General features: G+C 36.0%; 1 protein-coding gene across 5 annotated transcripts in view; it reads right to left on the bottom strand.

The window, feature by feature from the left end:
• Nucleotides 1-26,418, bottom strand: part of PIK3C3 (phosphatidylinositol 3-kinase catalytic subunit type 3) — a 157,737-nt gene that overhangs the window by 22,522 nt on the left and 108,797 nt on the right. For 4 of the 5 annotated variants that reach the window (XM_027127842.1, XM_027127843.1, XM_027127846.1 and 1 more), the window contains one exon: nucleotides 19,368-19,442. In XM_027127842.1, coding sequence (XP_026983643.1) covers nucleotides 19,368-19,442 — 75 coding nt within the window. Of the gene's footprint in view, nucleotides 1-18,331; nucleotides 18,513-19,367; nucleotides 19,443-26,418 lie in introns of those variants that run through there. The other variant, XM_027127847.1, reaches the window with a different exon arrangement.

The raw sequence follows: 26,418 nt of genomic DNA, 5'->3' as shown, positions 1-26,418 counted from the left end.
GCAAGAAATGTTTAACAAAAACCTAGAAGAACTAAGGAACAAACAGAGATGAACAACACAATAACTAAAATGAAAACTACACTAGAAGGAATCAATAGAATAACTGAGGCAGAAGAACAGATAAGTGACTTGGAAGACAGAACGGAAGAATTCACTGTTGTGGAACAGAATAAAGAAAAAGAATGAAAAGAAATGAAAACAGCCTAAGAGACCTCTGGGACAACATTAAACACAACAATATTCACATTATAAGGGTCCCAGAAGGAGAAGAGAGAGAGAAAGGACCAGAAAAAATATTTATAGAGATTATAGTCAAAAACTTCCCTAACATGGGAAAGGAAATGGCCACCCAAGTTCAGGAAGTGCAGAGAGTCCCATACAGGATAAACCCAAGGAGAAACACACTGAGACACATAGTAATCACATTGGCAAAAATTAAAGACAAAGGAAAATTATTGAAAGCAGCAAGAGAAAAACGACAAATAACATACAAGGGAACTCCCATAAGGTTAACAGCTGATTTATCAGCAGAAACTCTACAAGCCAGAAGGGAGTGGCATGGTATACGTTAATGAAAGGGAAGAATCTACACCAAGATTACTCTACCAGCAAGGATCTCATTCAGATTCGATGGAGAAATCAAAAGCTTTACAGGCAAGCAAAAGCTAAGAGAATTCAGCACCACCAAACCAGCTCTATAACAAATGCTAACGGAACTTCTCTAAGTGGGAAACACAAGAGAAGAAAAGGACCTACAAAACAATTAAGAAAATGGTAATAGGAACATACATATCGATAATTACGTTAAATGTGAAAGGATTAAATGCTCCCACCAAAAGACACAGGCTTGCTGAATGGATACAAAACAAGACCCATCTATATGCTGTCTACAAGAGAGCCACTTCAGATCTAGGGACACATACAGACTGAAAGTGAGGGGATGGAAAAAGATATTCCATGCAAATGGAAATCAAAAGAAAGCTGGATAGCAATACTCATATCAGATAAAATAGACTTTAAAATAAAGAATGTTACAAGAGACAAGGAAGGACACTACATAATGATCAAGGGATCAATCCAAGAAGAAGATATAACAATTACAAATATATATGCACCCAACATAGGAGCACCTCATACATAAGGCAACTGCTAACAGCTGTAAAAGAGGAAATTGACAGTAGCACAATAATAGTAGGGGAATTTAACACCTCACTTACACCAATGGACAGATCATCCAAAACGAAAATAAATAAGGAAAGAGAAGCTTTAAATGACACAGTATACCAGATAGATTTAATTGACATTTATAGGACATTCCATCCAAAAACAGCACATTACACTTTCTTCTCAAGTGCACACAGAACATTCTCCAGGATAGATCACATCTTGGGTCACAAATCAAGCCTTGGAAATGTAAGAAATTGAAATTATATCAAGCATCTTTTCTGACCACAACACTATGAGATTAGAAATGAATTACAGGGAAAAAACGTAAAAAAAAAACAAACACATGGAGGCTAAACAGTACATTACTAAATTACCAAGAGATCATTGAAGAAATCAAAGAATCAAAAAATACCTGGAGACACACGACAATGAAAACACAATGATCCAAAACCTATGGGATGCAGCAAAAGCAGTTCTAAGAGGGAAGTTTATAGCTATACAATCCTACCTCAAGAAACAAGAAAAATCTCAAATAAACAATCTAACCTTACACCTAAAGGAACCGGAGAAAGAAGAACAAACAAAACCCAAAGTTAGTAGAAGGAAAGAAATCATAAAGATCAGAGCAGAAATAAATGAATTAGAAACAAAAAAAAAACAACAGCAAAGATCAATAAAACTAAAAGCTGGTTCTTTGAGGAGGTAAACAAAATTGATAAACCATTAGCCAGACTCATCAAGAAAAAGAGGGAGAGGACTCAAATTAATAAAATTAGAAACGAAAAAGGAGAAGTTACAACAGACACTGCAGAAATAAAAGCATCGTAACAGACTACTACAAGCAACTGTATGCCAATAAAATGGACAACCTGGAAGAAATGGACAAATTCTTAGAAAGGTATAACCTTTCAAGACTGAACCAGGAAGAAACAGAAAATATGAACAGACCAATCACAAGTAATGAAATTGAAACTGTGATACAAAATCTTCCAACAAACAAACACCCAGGACCAGATGGCTTCACAGGTGAATTCTATCAAACATTTAGAGAAGAGCTAACACCCATCCTTCTCAAACTCTTCCAAAAAATTGCAGAGGAAGGAACACTCCCAAACTCATTCTATGAGGCCACCATCACCGTGATACCAAAACCAGATAAAGATACTACAACAAAAGAAAATTACAGGCCAATATCACTGATGAATATAGATGCAAAAATCCTCAACAAAACACTAGCAAACAAAATCCAACAACACATTAAAAGGATCATACACCATGATCAAGAGGGATTTATCCCAGGGAGGCAAGGATTCTTCAATATACACAAATCAATCAACGTGATACACCATATTAACAAATTGAAGAATAAAAACCATATGATCATCTCAATAGATGCAGAAAAAGCTTTTGACAAAATTCAACATCCATTTATGATAAAAACTCTCCAGAAAGTGGGCCTAGAGGGAACCTACCTCAACATACTAAAGGCCATATATGACAAACCCACAGCAAACATCATTCTCAATGGTGAAAAAGTGAAACCATTTACTCTAAGATCAGGAAGAAGACAAGGATGTCCATTCTCACCACTATTATTCAACATAGTTTTGGAAGTACTAGCCACGACAATCAGAGAAGAAAAAGAAATACAAATTGGAAAAGAAGAAGTAAAACTGTCACTGTTTGCAGATGACATGATACTATACATAGAGAATCCTAAAGATGCCACAAGAAAGCTACTACAGCTAATCAATGAATTTGGTAAAGATGCAGTATACAAGACTAATGCACAGAAATCTCTTGCATTTCTATACACTAATGATGAAAAATCTGGAAGAGAAATTATGGAAACACTCCCATTTACCACTGCAACAAAGAGAACAAAATACCTAGGGATAAACCTACCTAGGGAGACAGAAGACCTGTGTGCAGGAAACTATAAGACACTGATGAAAGAAATTAAAGATGATACAAACAGATGGAGAGATATACCACATTCTTGGATTGGAAGAATCAATATTGTGAAAATGACTATACTACTGAAAGCAATCTACAGATCCAGTGCAATCCCTATCAAATTCCCGATGGCAGTTTTTACAGAACTAGAACAAAAAATCTTAAAATTTGTATGGAGACACAAAAGCCCCCGAATAGCCAAAGCAGTCTTGAGGGAAAAAAACGGAGCTGGCGGAATCAGACTCCCTGACTTCAGACAATAGTACAAAACCACAGTAATCAAGACAATATGGTAGTGGTGCAAAAACAGAAACACAGATCAATGCAACAAGATAGAAAGCCCAGAGATAAACCCACACACCTATGGTCAACTAATCTATGACAAAGGAGGCAAGGATATACAATGGAGAAAAGACAGTCTCTTCAATAAGTGGTGCTGGGAAAACTGGACATCTACATGTAAAAGAATGAAATTAGAGGGGCTTCCCTGGTGGCACAGTGGTTGAGAATCCTCCTACCAACGCAGGGGACACGGGTTTGAGCCCTGGTCCAGGAAGATGCCACATGCCGCGGAGTAACTAAGCCAGTGTGCTACAACTACTGAGTCTGTGCTCTAGAGCCTGTGAGCCACAACTACTGAAGCCCACGTGCATAGAGCCCATGCTCTGCAACAAGAAGCTACTGCAATGAGAAGCCCACACACTGCAACGTAGAGTAGCCCCTGCTCACTGCAACTAGAGAAAGCCTGCTCGCAGCAACGAAGACCCAACACAGCCAAAAATAAATAAATTAAATAAATAAATTTAAAAAAAAAAGAATGAAATTAGAACACTCCCTAACACCATACACAAAAATAAACTCAAAATGGATTAGAGACCTAAATGTAAGGCCAGACACTATAAAACTCTTAGAGGAAAACATAGGAAGAACATTCTTTGACATAAATCACAGCAAGATCTTTTTTGATCCGCCTCCTATAGTGATGGAAATAAAAATAAACAAATGGGACCTAATGAAGCTTAAAAGCTTTTGCACAGCAAAGGAAAGCATAAATAAGACTAAAAGACATCCCTCAGAATGGGAGAAAACATTTGCACACTAATCAATGGACAAAGGGTTAATCTCCAAAATATATAAACAGCTCATGCAGCTCAATATTAGAAAAACAAACAACCCAATCTAAAAATGGGCAGAAGACCTAAATAGACCTTTCTCCAAAGAAGACATACAGATGGCCAATAAGCACATGAAAAGCTGTTCAACATCACTAATTATTAGAGAAATGCAAATCAAAACTGCAATGAGGTATCACCTCACACCAGTTAGAATGGGCATCATCAGAAAATCTACAAACAGCAAATGCTGGAGAGGGTGTGGAGAAAAGGGAACCCTCTTGCACTGTTGGTGGGAATGTAAATTGATACAGCCATTATGGAGAACAGTATGGAGGTTCCTTAAAACAACTAAAAATAGAATTACCATATGATCCAGCAATCCCACTACTGGGCATATACCCAGAGAAAACCATAATTCAAAAAGACACATGCACCCAATGTTCACTGCAGCACTATTTACAATAGCCAGGTCATGGAAGCAACCTAAATGACCATCGACAGAGAAATGGATAAAAAAGCTGTGGTACATATATACAATGGAATATTACTCAGCCATAAAAAGGAACAAAATTGGGTCATTTGTTGAGACGTGGATGTATATAGAGAGTGTCATACAGAGTGAAGTAAGTCAGAAAGAGAAAAACAAATATCGTATTTTAACGCATATATGTGGAACCTAGAAAAATGGTACCGATGAACCGGTTTGCAGGGCAGAAATTGAGACACAGATGTAGAGAACAAACGTATGGACACCAAGGGGGGAAAGCGGCGGGGGGTGGGGGTGGGGGTGTGATGAATTGGGCCATTGGGATTGACATGTAGACACTGATATGTATAAAATTGATGACTAATAAGGACCTGCTGTATAAAAAAATAAATAAAATAAAATTAAAAAATTAAAAAAAGCTTTTGCTTATATACACAAGTTATTTTTTTCCTTAGAATTTGAATCTCTAAAACATTATGGTGATGATTATTATATAACAACCCCAAATAGTTAAAAGCCTTCCTAAAGTGGCTTATCATAATTCTTTCACATATTTTAGTGAAGGAATTTATTTTTAAAAATCTTAATAATAAAATCAAGTATGCAGTTATAAATGAGATCAAGATAGGCTGATAAGTTACAACAAATATATTTTTTCTGTGTAATGCATTTGCATCTATACATATGAATTAAAATAGCCATTACCTTATTAGAACTTGAGAGAAATATGAAATGAGATTTATTTTCTTAATGTTCAGAATTTATTTTCTTATTATAACTATAGGAGCATGATTGCGACATTATCCAAATGAATTGTTCAGTACTTTTACTGATGTAGTAGCTATGTGCTTGAAATATTTTGCAAAAATTCTTGTTAACAACTCTCTTATTTTTGCTCATTTTACTTATTTTCATCCAATAAAGCCATGTGAACCAATAAAAAAAAAGAAAAAAAGAAATGAATTCATTTAAAAAGCCAACTCAAAATTTCCCTAATGCAACCTGCCCACTCTCATTTATCTTGTAATGCATTCTGACCTGTTTTATGTGGAAACCTATCCTCCATCATTTTTGGGGAAGCTTCGATTTCTTTCCTTCAATGGCACAAGCCATTGTTCTTGAGGCACATATATTGAGTTTTTACACACTTTTGCCATCTTGCAAAATATTTTTTGATAGTGACTCTATCCAGTTAAAATGTTAAGCTATACCCTTCTGTCTATGCCTTCCTCTGAGCATTAACACTGTTATCTGTGAACTTTATACACCATCATTAGGTCACTGTTGGAAACATAAACAACAATGGGCATGGAACTGACTCTAGTTGTGGTAACAAAGTCCCAGGTAACAGTGATGCCCTGGCAGGCACTCTGAGTCAGGAGCATAATGGCCCTTTATTAAAACACTTTCACATCTCACTTGATCAGGTACGTGATCCTTATAAAGTTGCTTAACCTTTCTAAGGTTCACTTTCTAAACTACAAAACAAGTTAATACTGATAATTACTTTCTATGGAAGAATTAAAACAGATAATATAGCTAATACTTAACACAGTACTTGATAGACAGTAATCACTCTAAATTTTAAATACTGAACTTTGTTCAAAAATAAATATTGGGCTTCCCTGGTGGCACAGTGGTTGAGAGTCCGCCTGCTGATGCAGGGGACACGGGTTCGTGCCCCGGTCCGGGAAGATCCCACACGCCGCAGAGCGGCCGGGCCCATGAGCTATGGCCACTGAGCCGGCGCGTCCGGAGCCTGTGCTCCACAACGGGAGAGGCCACAACAGTGAGAGGCCCGTGTACCGAGAAAAAAAAAAAAAATACATTTTAAACATGCTTAAAATGTCCCTGATACCTGAGATCACAACGGCCAGAAATTAGTAAAATTAAATATTAAAGAGATAAGCAATCTTATTTTCTGCAACTTCTTCAGGCATCTTTCTTAACAAAGAAAAACTAAATAATACATTAAACTGGAAATGTTATAAAACTCTGAAAATGAGAAAGAACTTCAAATGTGCCAAGGCTGGGTAATAAAAAGTACAAATTTTAGGCAATAATAATATTAAATTTAAGTAAAATTCAAGATAGATACTGGCACTATTTTCCCACAACAGTAAAACTATATTGCAAATTACCTGGAGTTGACAGAAGGTGTACTGAATTTGGGACATGGAGTTCATATACAAAGAGAAACAACAGCTTACAAATGAGTGCTCATAATGACAACTAACCAGAGATTTAAACATTATCATCACCTGGCTGTAGAAAAAGTAGCCATTGTCCAGGAGGAAGAAATTTTCTTCTACCCTCCTAGGTTCTCTGGCGGGTCTAAGAATTAAATTGACATGAGACAGATTAAGAGGAGAAAATCAAATCAAAGTTTAATAACATGTAAACATGAAAGAGACCCAGAAAAACCAAGTAACTCCCCAAAATGGCTGAAACCCTCACCCTAAATACCATCTTCACCTAAAGACAAAGGAGGATGTTGGGGTAGGAGTTGGGACTTCAAATGTGAGGAAGGCATGAAGATGGAAAAGCAAATGTTTGGGAAACAAATGTTTGCTAGGCCTTGCAGAGACAATGGGACACAGAGTGGACTCTAAATTTCCAAGAGTCTCGCCCACCAAACCTAGCCTGTATTCTTTGCAGATATTTCTGGTGATAGCTCTATTCCTGTTATAGGTCCTCTATCTAAATTCTTCAGGCAGTTAGGGGCAAGGTCAAAGGTGCTTCCAGAGGCTTTTTGGCCTTGATTGTTTTCAGCTTGAAACTGCATGCCAGAAACATTTTGGGGTAGCTAATTTTGTTCCCCTGCACCATCATCAATGTAACTATTGCACTGAATACCAGTTTTCCATTTATCGAAATTATCTTAATTTTTTTTAAAAGATATACCAGGTTTAAAATATTCTGTTCAAACTGGAGAATCGGTTAAAGTCTTATAGGGAAGCAAAACTTGCCATCCCAAAATGTCTTTCTGGCATGAAAATTATTTTTGATCTGAAACCAATCAAGGCCCAAAAGGATGAAACTTAACCTTCCCCCAGCTACCTAAAAAAATGTCAGTAGAGGATCTGTTCCAGGAAGGGACCTATCACCATAGATTAATTATAGTATGAACTATGTATGCAGACAGGGAGGAACCTAGCGAAGTTTGTTAAAAATTCCTTTGTGTCCTATTGTCTCTGCATGGCCTAGCAAACATTTACCAAACATTTGCTTTTCTATCTCCTTGTCAATTGCCTCTCCTTCTTTGAGGTGTCAAACCACTATCCCCAACATCCTCCTTAGTCTTTAGCAAAAGATGGTATTTAAGGTGAGGGTTTCAGCCATTTTGGTGAGTTATTCAGTTTTTCTGGGTCTCTCCCATATACATGTGTTAGTAAACTTTAGTTTTTCTCCTGTTAATCTGTCAATAATCTCATGTCAATTTAGTTCTTAGACCAGCCAGAAGAAACTAGAAGGTTAGAGGAAAATTTCTTCCTCCCCAATAGTCTCTTAAGAATTTTTTTAAATGGATATATCTGGATCTATCTAGTATAGTAAATGACAAATGGAGGAGGTGAAATGAGAAGGAATTCTAATTAGATATAGATAGCAAGGAGCCTGTGGAGAATTGAAAAGTGGTTTTGTCTCCCCACCCCAAAAAACAAAGGCAGTAACAGGTTAGCTAAAAGCTTCCTATAGCTCACACTAGGGCTACCTAAATCAGCATGCTTTTGGTAAGCAGTTATTAATGAGGCTCCTACCTCACCTATTTCTATCAAAACACTTTAGCTGAGGTGTATATTGAAATTATTTGTTCACTCCTCTTTCTCCCCAACACTAAACTTTTAATGAATCATTAAGAGTCTTATACTCAAGAACCTTGTTCCATTTATTTTTGTTATAGTCCTGAAACCTAGAATATTGCCTAGCATACAGGAGTATGCAATGTTGGCTATTCTGCATTTATTTAACCAATGACATCTCAATTTCACCTTTACAGCTTAGACAACTTTTTTTTTTTTTTTTTTTTTTTTTTTTTTTTTGTGGTGTGGTACGCGGGCCTCTACTGTTGCGGCCTCTCCTGTTGTGGAGCACAAGCTCTGGACGCGCAGGCTCAGCAGCCATGGCTCATGGGCCCAGCCACTCTGCGGCACGTGGGATCTTCCCAGACCAGGGCATGAACCCGTGTCCCCTGCATCGGCAGGCGGACTCTCAACCACTGTGTCACCAGGGAAGCCCTTAGACAACTTTTAATAACATTACTGATGTGAGAAATTTTCTTCTAGAAACCTGATAGTTCTTATAGACGTTGTCATGTTTTAAAAATTTTGTGTCTTCATTTCTGTGAAGATCTATAATGAAATTAATAAAGGCTGAGTCTGGATCATCTGGATGCTACCTTACTCCTTAATACTGTCCTATGATTTCAGTGTTTTTGACTGGGTTGGTATCAAACAACAAACCTACTTTAATTGTTGCAGGCTAATACTAACAGAAGCAGAGTACCTTGAAAATTACATTACAGCATCTGGAATAAATGAAGGTTATGAAGCAGTTCGAGGAAAGTAGTGTAAGAATATTAGCATGGGACAGGACATTAACAGCACTCTGAATTGAAACTCACACTATATTATCTATACCATATTCACACTAGCAAGTGGCAATTTAGTTTCAGTATTCCTTTTCTGTCACATTAATATTGTTAGGTTAAATTTTGTTAGTTTGTAACATTATCTTATAAATCTGTTTGTATTTTACAGTTATGTATGAGTAGATGCATAGTAAGTTAAGATCAGGTTTTATGTTGTACATATTTAAGATTATAAAATGTAATATGTCAACACGGGGGGTTTCATTTCTGTTTAAAACAGTCCTACGTATTGCTCTTGATTGAAAAACACATTTTCAGAATTCCAAAATGTGCTTCAGGGTCTCTAAACACAATGAAATCAGTATTTTTGGAAGTTCACAGACTTCACCAATTTCCCAAGGGAAGTCCAAGATTCCCAAAAGATGAGAAATCAGTTTTGGAATAAGTAATTTGAAAATTCGGTACTTACTGGGAAAGCACCATCTCCTAATCTCTTAAGGTTCAAGGGAGGATGCTATCACTGAATTTTTCATGATTTGGTGAAAAGTTCATGATCAACTTCTGTTAAAGGTTTCACTGCCTTCAGCTAAACACATGTCCTCTGTTCAACTAAGCTAAGCACTTCATTTTCTGCTTATTTTCATCCTGGACTTCCCATTTATTATCTACCTTGTTAGACAAATACCATTCTACCCTTCAAGAGTTAAGAAATTAGAAGCTTACAATATCGTGGGTACAGATAAACCTTTCTTAGTTCTATTTATTTAAATAATGCTTTGTTATCAATATATTTCCTACTGATACCCACCACTTGAGCAGAGAACCTATTTGACCAATCTTTGATTCAAAACTGCTACCCTTAATAAATCATGTATCAAATGGTATCAACCATCACACAGAGTTTATTTAACGGGCTTGGTGCTTTTTAATAGGAAACCTAGCCCCACTTTTCTTCATTTCCTAACAGGCATTAATGGAATTCCAATGTCATCTATGCATCACTGCCTCCAAATGAAGAGTATACTTCTATCCTTCTTGTAAGAAAATTCTCAAAGAACAGGATTACTACTTAATTATAAGGCATAAAAGATTCAGTATCTAACTATGAAACCATTACTATGCTTTGCAAGTTCAAAGAGGAATGTATTTTGAAAAGAGGCTATCAACGTTTTAAGAAAACTTATCCTCATACCAAAGGGAATGGCTTTTTTAAACTTAATATCTGTAAATTAAACTTTTAAGAATTTTTAAAATACACTTCACAAAATTAAAAAAATGTTAAAAAAATTCAGGGAATGTGGTTTTATTCAAATCTATTACATTAAATAGTCAAGGAGCAAAGTGTACATAAAACAAACTTAATGTTAACTGTAACTACCTTCTTTTGTCCCTGCCTTGCAATATAAAGGGAATAAGAGGTGTTAATTAATTTTTCCTGTTATTTGCATAAGTGACATGAAAATATTTTTTAAATTGTAGTTGAAGACATTTGTAGTTCTTGGATTAAAGAGACTAGATACTGCCAAAATTAATAGTATTTAGTGGTAGAGTTTCTTATTTATTTATTTATTTAATTTCCCTTTTGTCTATTTAATAATTAAATACAACCAATCTCAAAACTGTACTTATTCCATTTTTTACACTGCTTATTCCTTCTACTTGACTCTCTCCTGTAATCTCTCCTATAAACTAGACTCTAATTTTTTGAAAATCCCACACAATTCCCAAATTCAAAAATTCTTCCCTGCTACTCTACTCCCCAGTAAGTTTCCCACTCTCAATTTTTTTTGTATATAACCTGACATTTTATTTTTTTCCCCAGAATGCCTTTATTTCTTACATGAACGTTATATCTTTCCTGTTGCCCTACCACAAACCCTAGAAAAAAAGAAGGGTGTGAATAACTATTTATTGATACAATGGAACTTATATTTTAGAATTAAAAATGCTCCCTACACCTACACTCCCACTGCTCCCAACACTTATTAGTTAAACCCTTATGATATACTTGGTTAAAGGTATTTTCATTTACAGTTAAAAAGTATAGTAATGAGGAAATATTTTTCAAAACTAGTTTTTGAGTAACAAAGTACAATAAGTCATACATAGGTACAGATTAGCATAGACATTACAGTCACCTGCTAAATTTTTCACATAATTTATTATCACTTCACATTCAATTGTTAAGATGGCTTCTTATAAACAGGGATAACATTAAGCTAACTAATGAAAAGGGGGCAAAACCATGTCTACTTATATCTCTGATTATATAGTCTATTTCCATTCAAGAAAAACGATTATTTAACTGTTATATATTTTCATTTTTCCTACAGTCATTAAAACAAAGTTTTTTTTCCCTGAAACACTCTTTTCTTCTAGAGAACTGTTTTAATGTCTGAAGCAGAACAGTTATTAACCCTTTGAAGATGAAAAACAATGGCCTTCAAAAAGCAATTCTAAAAGATCATGGTCTCAGGACCCTTTATACTCTTAAAAATTATTCAGAACCCCAAAAATGCCTTAGTTGGACTACCTATATTGATATTTACTACATTTGAAATGGAAACTGAGACATTTAAAAAATATTAATTAGCTTAAAAATAACAATTCAATAACGTTTTAACATGAATTTGTTTTCTATTAATAATACTTTCCAAAACAAAATATAATTAATGAGAAGAGTGGCACTGCCTTACATTTTGCACATCTTTTTTTTTTTTTTTTTTTGCGGTACGCGGGCCTCTCACTGTTGTGGCCTCTCCCGTTGCAGAGCACAGGCTCTGGACGTGCAGGCTCAGCGGCCATGGCTCACGGGCCTAGCCGCTCCGTGGCATGTGAGATTTTCCCGGACCAGGGCACGAACCCGTGTCCCCTGCATTGGCAGGCGGACTCTCAACCACTGCGCCATCAGGGAAGCCCTGCACGTCTTTTTAATGTCTGGCTTAATAGGAGAAGCTGGATTCTCATATTTGCTTCTTCTTTCAATCTATTATGATATATTGTTTTGACTGAAGTGAAAGAACAAAGCCTCTAAATAGAAATGGATTTTAAAAGGGGAGAAGAATCTTAATAACCTTTTCAGAGAATTACTGATCGTTTTCTTGGCTATTAAAACAAATTCTCAGGCCCTTCCGTACCTACTAAATCAAAAACTCTGAGCCTGGTGCCCAGCAATCTGTATTTTAACTGGCTCTCTTGATGATTCTAATATACTCAGAAGCTTGAGGACTTCTGATCTACTTTATACTGACTAATACAACTTTCAGACTCAGTCAGGTCATCATGGAAGGGACAGTGGCAAGATGAATCACCTAAATGAATTAAAACTCATATTCAGACTAATTAGGTTAGTTTCCTTGTGTTGTTCAACATCATTACCTTAAAATTTGGCACTTCTTTTTGTTCTGGGGTTACTATAAACATAACTTTTTTAATATTTTAGTTTATGAAACTTTGAATGCTTTAAAATACATTAAAATGTAATCTCTCCCCAAATTATTCATTTCGAAGCAAAACAGTGTCTAGCCAGCATTAAGGAATATATCATCTGATAAAACTTACATTAGGGCTTCCCTGGTGGCACAGTGGTTGAGAGTCCACCTGCTGATGCAGGGGAAACGGGTTTGTGCCCCAGTCCGGGAAGATCCCACATGCTGCGGAGCAGCCGGGCCTGTGAGCCATGGCCTCTGAGCCTGCGCGTCCAGAGCCTGTGCTCCACTACGGGAGAGGCCACAACAGTGAGAGGCCCGCGTACCGCAAAAAAAAAAAAAAAAAAAAATTAAATAAATAAATAAAAAACAACCAAAAAAACTTACATTAAAAAATTTACTGCTAATCTACACTTTTACTTCAGTGACTGAATTAAGCTTTGCCATATAAAAGGTAATCCGAAAGGAAGTAGATTGCTTTCCCTCCATAATCTGACGTCAAATTTTTCTAACCAGCCTATATATATTACCTGCAAAGGCATGGCTTATTTCAGCTTCCGGATATTTTACTGGAATGTGTGCTTTTCTCTATTTGTATCCCATACAAATCCAACACATTCTTCATGACCCAGTCTAAGTTACTCTATCCATAAAGTAATTTGCACCTCCTTAGGTAAAAAGAGTATAGCCCTTTATCATTTTTTATTACCTCTAATGAGAAGATACAATGTTCTTCTCAAACAAACTTAAAAAAAAAAAAGCAGCCTCTGGCTTCCCTGGTGGCGCAGTGGTTGAGAGTCCGCCTGCCGATGCAGGGGACACGGGTTCGTGCCCCGGTCTGGGAAGATCCCACATGCCACGGAGCGGCTTAGGCCCTAGGCCCGTGAGCCATGGCCGCTGAGCCTGCGCTCCGCAACGGGAGAGGCCAAAACAGTGAGAGGCCCGCGTACCGCAAAAAAAAAAAAAAAAAAAAGCCTCTACAAAAATTAACATTTTCCTTATGATAGGTTTCAGTTAACATAAAGACTGACTTCCTGATACTAAATATTTAAGAAACTTTCAAAAGATCAGATTTTAAATAATGTTAAAAAGAAAATTATTCACATGAAGACAAGTTCTCGTTATTTAAACATCTAAAGTAATGATCAATAAAGACTAAAAAAGTACTTATGGATAAAAAGGGCAGGTCTTATGTGCTTGGCTCTCTTTTCCATATATCAACTGAGAAATACAAATCAAACTGGTAAGTAATAGTATATCCACAATCTGTAGTAAAACTAAGTTTTGACAGGAAACAGATTTTTCTGAAACCCTGAGCATAGATTAAAATGACATGAAAAAACCTAGTTCATTTACTTATTTTCAAAGCATTTACTAGGTGCCTACTACGCACAGAGCTTTTTATACTCCTTTCTCTCATGTTCCAGAGAGTAAACAAGCACATATACTACTAAAATAATGAGCCACTCAAAAGAGATTTTAGAGGGCAGTAAGTTACAGGAGTTTGGATTTTAGGGTAGAAAAAGTTTTTGAGATATATTATTTCCTTATCTCTAAAATTATGATTACAAATAACAGCTAAATAAGCTAAATAAGGAAGGCATTCTTATTTCTTGGTGGTGAAATACACAAACAAAACCGTAATAGTTAGCCCACAAGGAATGTTTACTATGTGCACAGTACCATACCAAATTCTACCATATTAAATCATTCAACCCTCACATCAGGAGAGAGTTCTATTATTATTTATGCATTGAGGAGAAGAGACTGAGACACAGATATATTAGATAACTTGATCGGTCATACAATGGTGGAGGGGCAACTTAAACACAAAGAATTTGACTTTAGAGCCTGACATATTAACTCCTATGTGAAATTGTTCCCCAGAATTAAAAAAAGGGAAGTGAATCAATTGTACATAAAATTAAAGGATGATAAAGAAGATCAGGATAGGAGATGTATTGAAAGCAATGTGCAATTAGGATTAAAATGACTATTTTTCTTTGCTGTGAGCTTTCTGACAAAAGGCTCAAAGGGTATTACTCTGAAGTGCCACCACAGACAAAAAAGCTACCACTCCTCTCACTATATAAATAGATAAGCCCAGGTTAACAAGGCCATCTTTATGACCTACAAAAAACTTTCCATTTACTACAGATACCCAGTTCCTACTTCTCTTTTGTGAATGTTTTTCAATTATTTACATATTAATTTTATATGTTAATTATATCATACAGTCTGTATATCATAAACAAACAGCACGTTTTTCAGTTATACTGGTCCTTTTTTTCCCCCCTCAAATTCTCAAAAAGAAAAGCAAAACAAAACTTTTTCCAAAGAGTTGAGATAAACTCAAGTCTAATTTCATTTGAGTCCTGCCACAATTGAATTACCCTGAATAAACTTCTTAAAACTTCCTCAAAGAACAGCAACTCTGAAAAAAATTCATTTTTTCCTATCCTGTATCACAGCTTAAATTTTGTAGTTTCTTGCCAAAATAATATATTAATGCATTAATAAGTGAAATATCATTCACCCCAAAATATGCTTGTAGAAAACCATAATATTGACAAAGGAATTTCCAGACTTTTACATTTGTGATAGACACACAACGCCCTCTGCTGCACAAGTTGAGGAAACTTCAACCAAGTTAAAAATACCCACAACCAATTAAAGCATGGGCAAAAAATTTCTGAGAAATCTGAAATTGAGACTTATATTTTGCATTTTTGTACATTACCATTGTACAGATTTTGAAATTCTCTATAAGAGGTGAAACATTTTCCTCCACACATTCCTGAAGTTCTTAGTCTGACCCTTTTCTGTCTCATCTATATTTACAGGCGGAACAGTGTGTATTTAGGGTGAATCCCCAAAAGACCACAGTGAAATGAAATCTGGGTGTCTCCTTCCTCTCTGTTCCATCTCTCATATCAGGGAACTGGGCACTGACAAATCAGTAGTACTCTGATTATAATTCCAAACCATCTAAACCTGTCCAAGAAACACACACACACACACACACACACACACACACACACACAAACCTGCCCAAGCTGGAAAATGAGAATAGAAGACAAAAGGTATCTTATTTTGAAGAATGGGAGAAATGCTATTTATCATTAATAAAAGCTCCATCAACACTGAGAGACTGGAGAGTTATATAAGAAAATCTAAAGTTCTAAGTTTTTAATATGTTATGGTCTGTGTTGAAGGCATAATGGATCCAAAATATACAGTGGAAGATGCTTCATAATATTCAAGGCATTTTTAAGCACAAGCATTGAAATCTATTTCCTGCAATGAAACACCTTCAAAATTCATTTTAAATATGTAATAGTTGTCTAGGGCTTCCCTGGTGGTGCAGTGGTTGAGAGTCCGCCTGCTGATGCAGGGGACACGGGTTCGTGCCCCGGTCTGGGAAGATCCCACATGCCACGGAGCGGCTAGGCCCGTGAGCCATGGCTGCTGAGCCTGCGCGTCCAGAGCCTGTGCTCCGCAACGGGAGAGGCCACAACAGTGAGAGGCCCACGTACGGCAAAAAAAAAAAAAAAATGTTAATAGTTGTCTAAACTATACAAAGTCAAATTATAACATATGTAATTAATATAACTCGAAACTGTTCTGAAATATGGACTGTTAGTAAAAAATAAGTAGACACACAAACATTTTAAAATAAATCATTATAAATTTCTTGAAGTTGAGGAATGTATTATATACTTCCATTTGTCTTGACATAATTGGCCTTTCCTTATACAATCCAATTTCATTCAAACTAAATCCAAAAATTTAAAACACTTATCCTAGTGAGGAAGATGTAAAATGCTTGTTGTATGATATAAGTGTATGAAATTATTAAAGAGCAGTTAAGAAGAAATAACTCAAAGAAATGCTGTTTTAAAAGAGAGAGAATGTGCCTCTTATCTAGCACATTTTTAGGTAAGCTTAAAACAAAATTTAGAGCACCCTCTAGTGGAAAACTGGTGACAAGAAGCTTAAAACCTGTTTTTGAAATTTTATAATTCAATTTCCATACAAGTATCTATGACCTGGGCCAAAAAAGTATATTAGGTAGACCTTTCTTTCCAAATCTTACTCTTAAAGTATCCCCATCAATACACACAGACACACACAAGACAGAGCAGTTCTCAAAGTCCAACAGAAAATGTTCTATTATTTATCAATTTCCAGAAGAAGAGACAAGTAAGATTTGTGAATATAACATAGATCTAATGTTACTCTATACATTAAAGAATTCCACTGTGGTTATAATGATAACAATATAAAAACAAATGGAATTATTTTGGAAGTCTGATTCTTGTGGTTAAAAGATTCAACTGAAAAAGAGAGCTAAGAAAACAACACAGGAAAACTTTTTCCAAATTATAATTTTTTCCAAACACAGCATAATGTTTTTTTTTTTTCTGCGGTATGCGGGCCTCTCACTGCTGTGGCCTCTCCCATTGAGGAGCACAGGCTCCGGACGCGCAGGCTCAGTGGCCATGGGTCACAGGCCCAGTAGCTCTGCAGCATGTGGGATCTTCCCGACCGGGGCACGAACCTGAGTCCCCTGCATCGGCAGGCAGACTCTCAACCACTGTGCCACCAGGGAAGCCCAGCAGCATAACCTTTTATAAATATCTTTTGCTAAATTAGTAAATTTGGCAAGAACCTCCAATGCAATCTGATTATACTCCTTCAGGCTTTGGTAATTAAAGGGACTGCCTGGCATTAATACAGACATGGTTCCCACATGCAAATTTTACCAGATAATTTTTCACACTAATAATTTAAAACTGAATATATGAAATTCCAGACTACATGAATTAACATGGTTACTATATTAATAATTAGTCAGGCTACACTCAATTTTGGTATCAAAATTTGGAGGAATACTAACAAACTACATAATGTCCTTACCTGAGAGACTATTTTAAGTGTACTTTAAAATCTATTTTCTGTGAAGGGCTGAAGAAACTTGGATTATTTGGCATATGGAAGAAAAGGCTACACAGAAGAACAGAAATATTTATTAATTAATTCAACAATGATTTATCAAACATTTTAGCTAGGTATTGTTCAAGGCTCTGGAGGCACGGTGGCAAAGTGCATGGACAAGGTCCCTGCTCTCATGGAACCTACATCCGGAATGGGAGAGGATGATGATTAAGAAGTCAACAAGCTCCACGAGGGCTAGGATTTCTGTCCTGTTTATTTTGGTATCCCCATCACCTAGAACAATACCTAAAATATAGTAGGTGCTCAATAAGCATTTGTTGAATTATATTAAAAAGATACCTTCAGCTAGTGATAAGTGCTATAAAGAAAACAAAACAGAATAATAAATAGAGAGTAATGGAGAGGGGTGGGGTGGCAGGTATATAAATATTATTTGACTGGAGAGTTAGAAAAGGATACTCTAAAAAGATGCCAGGGCTTCCCTGGTGGCGCAGTGGTTGAGAGTCCGCCTGCCGATGCAGGGGACACGGGTTTGTGCCCCGGTCCGGGAAGATCCCACATGCCGCGGAGCGGGTGGGCCCGTGAGCCATGGCCACTGGGCCTGCGCCTCCAGAGGCTGTGCTCTGCAACGGGAGAGGCCACAACAGTGAGGCCCGCGTATCGCAAAAAAAAAAAAAAAAAAAAAGATGCCATTCAATCTTAGACTTACTCACCGAAGTCTTGAAAGATCTGAGAGAAGAGCTTCCCAGGAAGAAGAAACAACAAGGGTACTTGCCCAAGACAGGAGTGATTTTACATTCATACATTCAAACCTGTTAGTGTAGGCAAGCCACAATGGCTACAGTAAAGAGTTCAGATTTTAATCATACAGTTTGGGCAAAAGATATTGGTGGTTTCAAATGGGATAAAAGCAGTGGAAATGAAGAGGGGGTAACTTCATGATTTATTTTGGTGAGCAGTAGATACAATTTGATAATAGATTCGATATGTAAGATGAAGCCAATAGTGCAATTAAAAATGACTCCCAAGTCTGGGGCTTAAACAACTGAGTTACTATTACTATACTATGTTACTATTTATTAAGATGAGGAAACCAAGTGAGGAGCAGCTTATCAGGCAGGTAGTGGAGGAAGAAAACAACTTTTATGACTAGCTGTATAATATTTAGGATTTCAGGTAAACAGCTAATGAAATGGATTGAAATAGAGTAAGTTTGGAAGTTGCACAGAGATGGTGTTTAAAGCCATGGGGCCAAGGAGTTATTAGGAAGAAGGATGAGAATGATTATTCCACCTAACTCCAAGGGGAAAAGGTAAAGAATTAAAGATAGAGGTTAATGTGAGTTCAGTGTTGTTTGATAAGAGAAAGAACATTTAAACATTCTAACTAGAGCTGTACAGTAAGAGATTGGACTGCTTGCATACATTATGGGCTTCCCACTAAAGGAGGCATTTCGAGAAGTAAGGGCTAGATGACCATCTGTAGGATTTCTACTAAAGCAGTTCTTACAAGGGATGGGAGTTTCCCTGACATGTCCTTCCAAGGTACCATATAAAGGGACTTCAATTTAAATTCACTTATGCAACTTATTTTCTTATGAAGTAGATTCCAGGGCAAAAATCACTGGCATATAAAATGTATATTTGCTACTAGCCATTATTTGTTACCTGTTTTTGTCAGCAAAAGGTTATCCAGGTGCCTGTCTCCAACTCCAAGAATATATGTAATCACGCAATATCCAGCTGCAATAACAGTTCAAAAACAAAAGACAAAAGAACTGTGAAAAACACATGCAAACCAGGTTATACATACAACTGAATACAACAGCAGCTTGTGCTACTTTAATTTCAAATTGATTACTACTCTTTCTGACTTCTTACCTAAATTCTCAAATTAAATGTGTAATCTTTGACTCTATGAAGAGGTTATCACTTGAAACTCAAATTATTATTTGCAACAGAGAAAATACCCTGTAGAATTCTGTCAAATTATAAAAGTCACTTTAATCAAAAGTTAAATGAGGTTTCAGAAACCTTAATTATAACATGTGTCTATTGTTTCTCATTTCAAAGTAGATATGTTAAGAATGACAGTGAAAAAAAAAGTGTCTGCAGAAACACACATAATGAAGTCAACCATCCCACAACCATCTTATCTACACTATAACAAAAGTAAGTGTAGAATTAAAAAAAAAATCTTTAGAGAAACAATCTTGAAGTGCCAGCAGATAGAAAAACAAATGAATTCACGTGAGTGGTAAAGGCATGTATGAAGTTCACAGCATAATCCTCTAAATTAAGAAAAATTACCTGAGCAGGACAAGGGGCAGAGTCACTGACTCTACCTTTATTCTCTTTTTCTTTCTCTTCTAAAGTCTGGAAACCTGGCGCATGATGAAAGTGCTCAAAAAATTTAAGCAAACAACACCTGTTTGAAGCCGTTTTTTTTCTGTTCTGTTTCCCGCATTAGTAACTTAAGAACAAATGCAACTTGCAAACACACATATGACTATGCCAGTATTTACAAACACATGTTTATTTCAGACACTATGTAGAAAAAAGATCGGACCACCTGTTAATAACCAAATTAATCCTGTCTAAATTCATTAATATTAAAGTTCATTTGATTCAGGTTCTGAAGGCCATTATGGAAGTCCAAAAGTGGCTTAAGCAATGACATCCATCATCAGATTAATCTTCAATTATAATTATAAACAAAGTTACAATTTATTGAAGGCTAGGTTCTTAGCTAGGCACATTACATTCATCATGTCTAACCCTTTTAATGATGTCAGTTAAGTATTATAATCATCCTTCAAATTAAAAAACCTAAGGCTCTGGAAGTCAACAGGATTGTCGAAGGTCACTGGGCTGGGGTTTAAACCTAAGTTAGACTCTAACATCATTGCTTACGCCACTTTTGCACTGTACTCTGTGTAATTCCTCCTTCCCAAAGTGGTTATTTTGATGGATGCAACATTCAACAAGATATTTAAGCTCAAGTATATTTGTTTAGAATAACTCACCATACCCTGATTCTAGATAAAATTATATATTATATATATTTCAAAATATATCCATATGTAGAGAATGAATGAAAGATAGCATACTATCATTCAAAAAAATGCTTCTAATCATATTACTGGTCTACTAATAATTTTCACTTAACTGTAACAAATCAGTTACAGTTGACTAAACAAATCAGTTATTCTCAAAATATAGTCTGTAGTGTGACAAGGACTACTAGTTTGCCAAAAACACAATATCCTATGTACACTGCTTCCTTAAAAGAAGACCAAACTAAGATTTCTGGGGCAAGACTGTACCTACATAAAAGACTACATTTCCCAGCCTCACTTGAAGTTAGGCCTGTCCAGAAAGCAAATGTAGTTTTATGGTGAGCATTTTTATAGAGGGAGCTGACCAAGAGAATCAGAGACCTTGGTTGACACTAACATCCCTAAAGAGTTAAAACAACAACAGTAATGGCTTACATCTGGGCTTCTTACAAAAAAAGAATATAACTGTTACGTGTGTAAACCACTATAGTTAGATTATGTTAACTGATGCTGAATGAAACTGGTAGTTGGGCCACTGGGGGACTTGAGGGTCATTTACATAAAGGATGAGCAAATACAGCTTGATGGCCCAAATTGGTCCCCCTCTGTTTTTATATTTTATAAAGAAAGTTTATTGGAACAGAGCCATGCCCATTTATTTCAATATTTCTTAAGCACTATAATGGCCTGGTTGAATGGTTGCAACAGAGACCACCTGGCCTGAAAAGTATAAATATATTTACTATCTGAAAGGCTTTAGGGAAAAATTGACTGACATTTGATCTAAGGCATTGCTACCCAAAATGTGATACACAGACTGACAGTTTCACTACCACCTAGAATCTTGTTAAAAATGCAAACTCTTAAGCCTTACTTCATTCCTATTGCATCAGAATCTCCAGGGGCAATGTCCAGAGAGTGATTGTTATATATATCAAAGTTTGAAAAGCCCTCTCTAGTGTTCTAATGCATCTAAGAATCCCCTGGGAATCCTCTATGCAGATTCTGATCCAAACAGCAGGGAAAAGGCCTGAGAGTCTGTAATACGAACAAGTGCCCAGGTGAAGCTAATGCTGTTGGATTATACTTGTAGTAGCACTGCTCTAAAACTGCTGTAAAATATGCAGTTCCACAAATGACTAAAGGCTCTCCACTAAAAGACTAGTAAGTGACTTAACTGAAGGATATTAAATCTGATATTGGTAAAGAGAACTGAGAACACATTAGAACTTAGCACACTGAGTTCTCTAATAAGGGATTCACTTAGAAATCTGGTTGCCACTTGTCAAGGATACAAAACTCCTACTGATAATATGCATATGAAGATAGCTGAAATTCCTGCAATTTTCACAAAGAACAACATTGTGTTATCAGTGCATCTGAGTTGTTACATGGTACCAGTTACCTTCTTATTAATTATAAATTACAATTAGTTTAATTTTTATCACTATTTACTTTGTTTCAAGTTGTTTAGCTATCTCTAGGAAAGTAATGATTCACATACACAGCAACAGTATTTTTGACCTAAAATTTTCATGTAACTAGACCTGTATGAATTATGCCTGTCTCTGCTGATAAAGCAAGATGGTTTTTTTAAAATTTTTTGCGGTACGTGGGCCTCTCACCGTTGTGGCCTCTCCTGTTGCGGAGCACAGGCTCCGGACGCGCAGGCTCAGTGGCCATGGCTCACGGGCCTAGCCGCTCCGTGGCATGTGGGATCTTCCCGGACCGGGGCACGAACCCGTGTCCCCTGCATTGGCAGGAGTACTCTCAACCACTGCACCACCAGGGAAGCCCAGCAAGATGTTTTTATAAACTACTCTTTATCATCAAATTTGGTTTTTCAGTAATATTTCATTGTTATTACTGGATTATTTTCCAATGGAAATGGAAAATGTATGAAAAAGAGCCTTTTACCCTGCCTCAGTGTGTTAAGGTCATAAATATGTTGGATGATCATTTCAATAAATGTTTTTTAAGTCAAGTGAGACAGCATATGATCTTTCTCTCTTTCATATATATAAATGGTGGAGATGAGAATTTGGGGTGTTTCAATAATTCAAATGTCAACACTTAAAAGATAAAAGATTACATCTTGAAAAAGGTATCTGAGGCAAGAGTAGGATGATCCTTCGAAATTTTGAGGATATAAACAATATTCAGAATGATTTGAGATGGCACAGAGTAGATCAGAAGAGTTTCAGGAAAAATGAAGTTATTTTTTAACTATAATGGAAACACTATACCTGTCCAAGAGAATCTCGTCAAAAGGATGCTATTCATTAGTATTTGGACTTCATGTGAGATACACACACAAACATCTTGAAACTGGTTTTATAAAACAACTTTGACTTAAAGCAAAATACAGAGAAATATAGACAACTAAACAATACTATCTCCCTTTACTAGTAAAGATATGAGTGTGAGAATAATCAGTGTTCCCACATTTACTTGCATAATATAGATTTGACACCCTGCATAATCTGGAAAAAATGTCACCATAACTAATCGCATTCTTCTTACACTTTGCCAAAAACCTAAAACATTACTTTTTAAAATGAAAGTTATAATACATGCATCTATGTGATAATGCCCAACAATCAGATTCTAGTACAATGTTGCAACTTATTAAGCACTGAATCCTCTAATGAAAAATTCAAATGGCTTTCAACTTGCAACATTACCTGGAATGCTACCAAACTCACTGAAACACACAAAATTATTTTGTAACACAGCAGTATATATAGAAAACAGAAGGGAATTCAAAATAAGATGAAGAGAAGGCCTGCCATCAAATCAGTTATCAGGATATGAATAAATATGAAATGCTTTTATTAGGAAGAATATCTAATTTGAAGTTAACTGTCCAGGTACAATCTAAATGGCTATTTTTTTTTACATTAAAAAAAGGCATATTTTCGTTAGCTCATGGGAAAAAATGGAACATTATATAAAAGACACAATACTATGACATTTAGCACATATTATGAAATATTGTTCCAGTACTTTTTTTAAGTGAGCAGGGTTTTCAAAATTTAGTCAATACTTATAGGTTGTGTGCATATATACTTTTAAGTAGAAAAAGTTAACATTTCTTTATTAAATAGATTTACAAGGTAAAAAAATTTACAGTAACTATCAGAAAGTTAAGTAAAAAGACACGAGGTAATTGCTTGAGGGTATACAAAATATCTCAGGTAATAAAGTACTGAAAACTAGGTGTGGCAGATTAAAGATTCTTTAACATGCTTTTCATTTAAGATGGGAACTATATCCTTTCCCCTTGAATCCAGGCAGGTTCTGTGACTCCTATGACCAACAGAATATGACAGAAGTGACAAACTGCCAGCTTCCCAATCCAGGCCTTCAGAAACCAAAAGTTTCTACTTCCTGTCTCTTAGAATACTTCCTTCTGAAACCCAGCTCTGAGAAACACAAGCCATAGGGTAAGCCTTGTATGGTTGCCTTGATTGACAAGTCTTGCTGAAAAACAGTATAAGCTGCCAGCCATGTGAGTGATCTATCAAGCCTTTAGAAGTATATTAATTTTTTCAGATCTTAGAAAACACAGACTTAATGGAGAAAAAAGTGAATGGAAGAGAAAAGGGAAAAAAGGACAGAAGAAAGGAAGTAAAGCAGGAAGGGAAAGAGGGACAGGAGAGAGAAATACAGAGTGAGTAAGAAAAGGGAAACATTTTCTCTTAGATGCTTCAATTTTTTTTAGTCTTAAAATCTAAATACACTGTATGCGATCATTTTTATGGGTAAGCACAGTTACACGTAACACATGTAATGTTCCTTAGGTTAAAATAAGAATTAAAACCACAAGGAATATGAATATACATACACACATTTTATTTCAGTATTTTAAAAGTTCCTAGGAATATTATATTTTCTTTATACTTCTCAGCCAAAAATGTATCAAGTATAAATTTCGGAATAAATTATGTAGTACAAAATAACATGGAATACTACCTCATGGGAGCATTGTGAAAAATAAAAAAATGTCATGTATAAGAGAGCAATTTATAAGCCATAAAATGATAGGAAAGTTTAAATATAGTTGTTATATGTCTAGAAAATCCTCTACTTGCTTCCCCAAGCTTGACTGCTTAAGTAGAAATATGGACATAAACATAAATATAATATTTATGTAAAACAGGAATAACATGATATATGCCATATACTATTCAGGGCTCAACTCTAGTGTCAACTCCTTTATTAACCCTCCCTTAAACAATCTAGTTATTAAAAAAAAAAAATCTCTCAAGAAAATAAAAAATAATCCTCTAGAATATAAACTTCATGAGAATAGGCATAAGTGGCTGAAACATTTGAATTAATCCCTATGGCATGTCACTACTTATTTATTTCCAGAAAGGGACCATAAGTACTAATCTAAAATACCATGAGAGGCACCTCCTAACAGAGCACTGTTATCTTAGCTCTAGAGATTTATCAAAAATATAATTATTCCTGAAACACTTTTCCCACAGTCTACTTAATTGCTTACTCAAACTCAGGGAAAATCAAGGGAAAAATTACAACTTCCAGGAAGAAATAACTTATAATTACAAAACAGTTAAGTGATTGCAAAGATAAATCTATGGATAAACCACTAGCCAGACTCATCAGGAAAAAAAGGGACAAGACTCAAATCAACAGAATTAGAAATGAAAAAGGAGAAGTAATAACTGACCCTGCAGAAATACAAAGAATAATGAGGGATTACTACAAGCAACTACATGCCAATAAAATTGACAATCTGGAAGAAATGGGCAAATTCTTAGAAAAGCACAACCTCCTGAGACAAAACGAGGAAGACAGAGAAAATATAAACAGACCAATAACAAGAACTGAAATTGAAACTGTGATTAAAAATTTTCCAACAGGGCTTCCCTGGTGGCACACTGGTTGAGAGTCCACCTGCTGATGCAGGGGACGCGGGTTCGCGCCCTGGTCCGGGAAGAGTCCACATGCCGCAGAGTAGCTAGGCCTGTGAGCCTTGGCCGCTGAGCCTGCGTGTCCAGAGCCTGTGCTCTGCAACAGGAGAGGCCACAACAGTGAGAGGCCCACGTAAAACAGAAAAAAAAAAAAAAAAAAAAAAAATCTTCCAACAAAAAAAAGCCCAGGACCAGGTGGCTTCACAGGCAAATTCTATCAAACACTTAGAGAAGAGCTAATAACACTTATCCTTCTCAAACTCTTCCAAAATATAGCAGAAGGAGGAACACTCCCAAACTTGGAGGAACGCTCCCAAACTCATTCTACGAGGCCACCATAACCCTGACACCAAAACCAGAGAAAGATGTCACAAAAAAAGAAAACTACAGACCAATATCACTGATGAGCATAGATGCAAAAAATCTTCAACAAAATACTAGAAAACAGAATCCAAAGGCACATTAAAAGGATCATACACCATGATCAAGTGGGGTTTATCCCAGGAATGCAAGGATTCTTCAATACATGCAAATCAATGTGATATACCATATTAACAAACTGAAGGATAAAAACCATACGATAACCTCAATAGATGCAGAAAAAGCTTTCAACAAAATTCAACACCCACATGTGATAAAAACTCTCCAGAAAGTAGGGATAGAGGGAACTTACCTCAACATAATAAAGGCCATATATGACAAACCCATAGCCAACAT

The sequence above is a fragment of the Aethalodelphis obliquidens genome, unplaced genomic scaffold (assembly GCF_003676395.1).
Source record: "Aethalodelphis obliquidens isolate GAN/ISIS:26980383/991018 unplaced genomic scaffold, ASM367639v1 scaffold32, whole genome shotgun sequence".
Taxonomy (NCBI): domain Eukaryota; kingdom Metazoa; phylum Chordata; class Mammalia; order Artiodactyla; family Delphinidae; genus Aethalodelphis; species Aethalodelphis obliquidens.
Note: the sequence above shows the minus strand (reverse complement) of the source record. Positions and strands in the feature narration are given on the sequence as shown.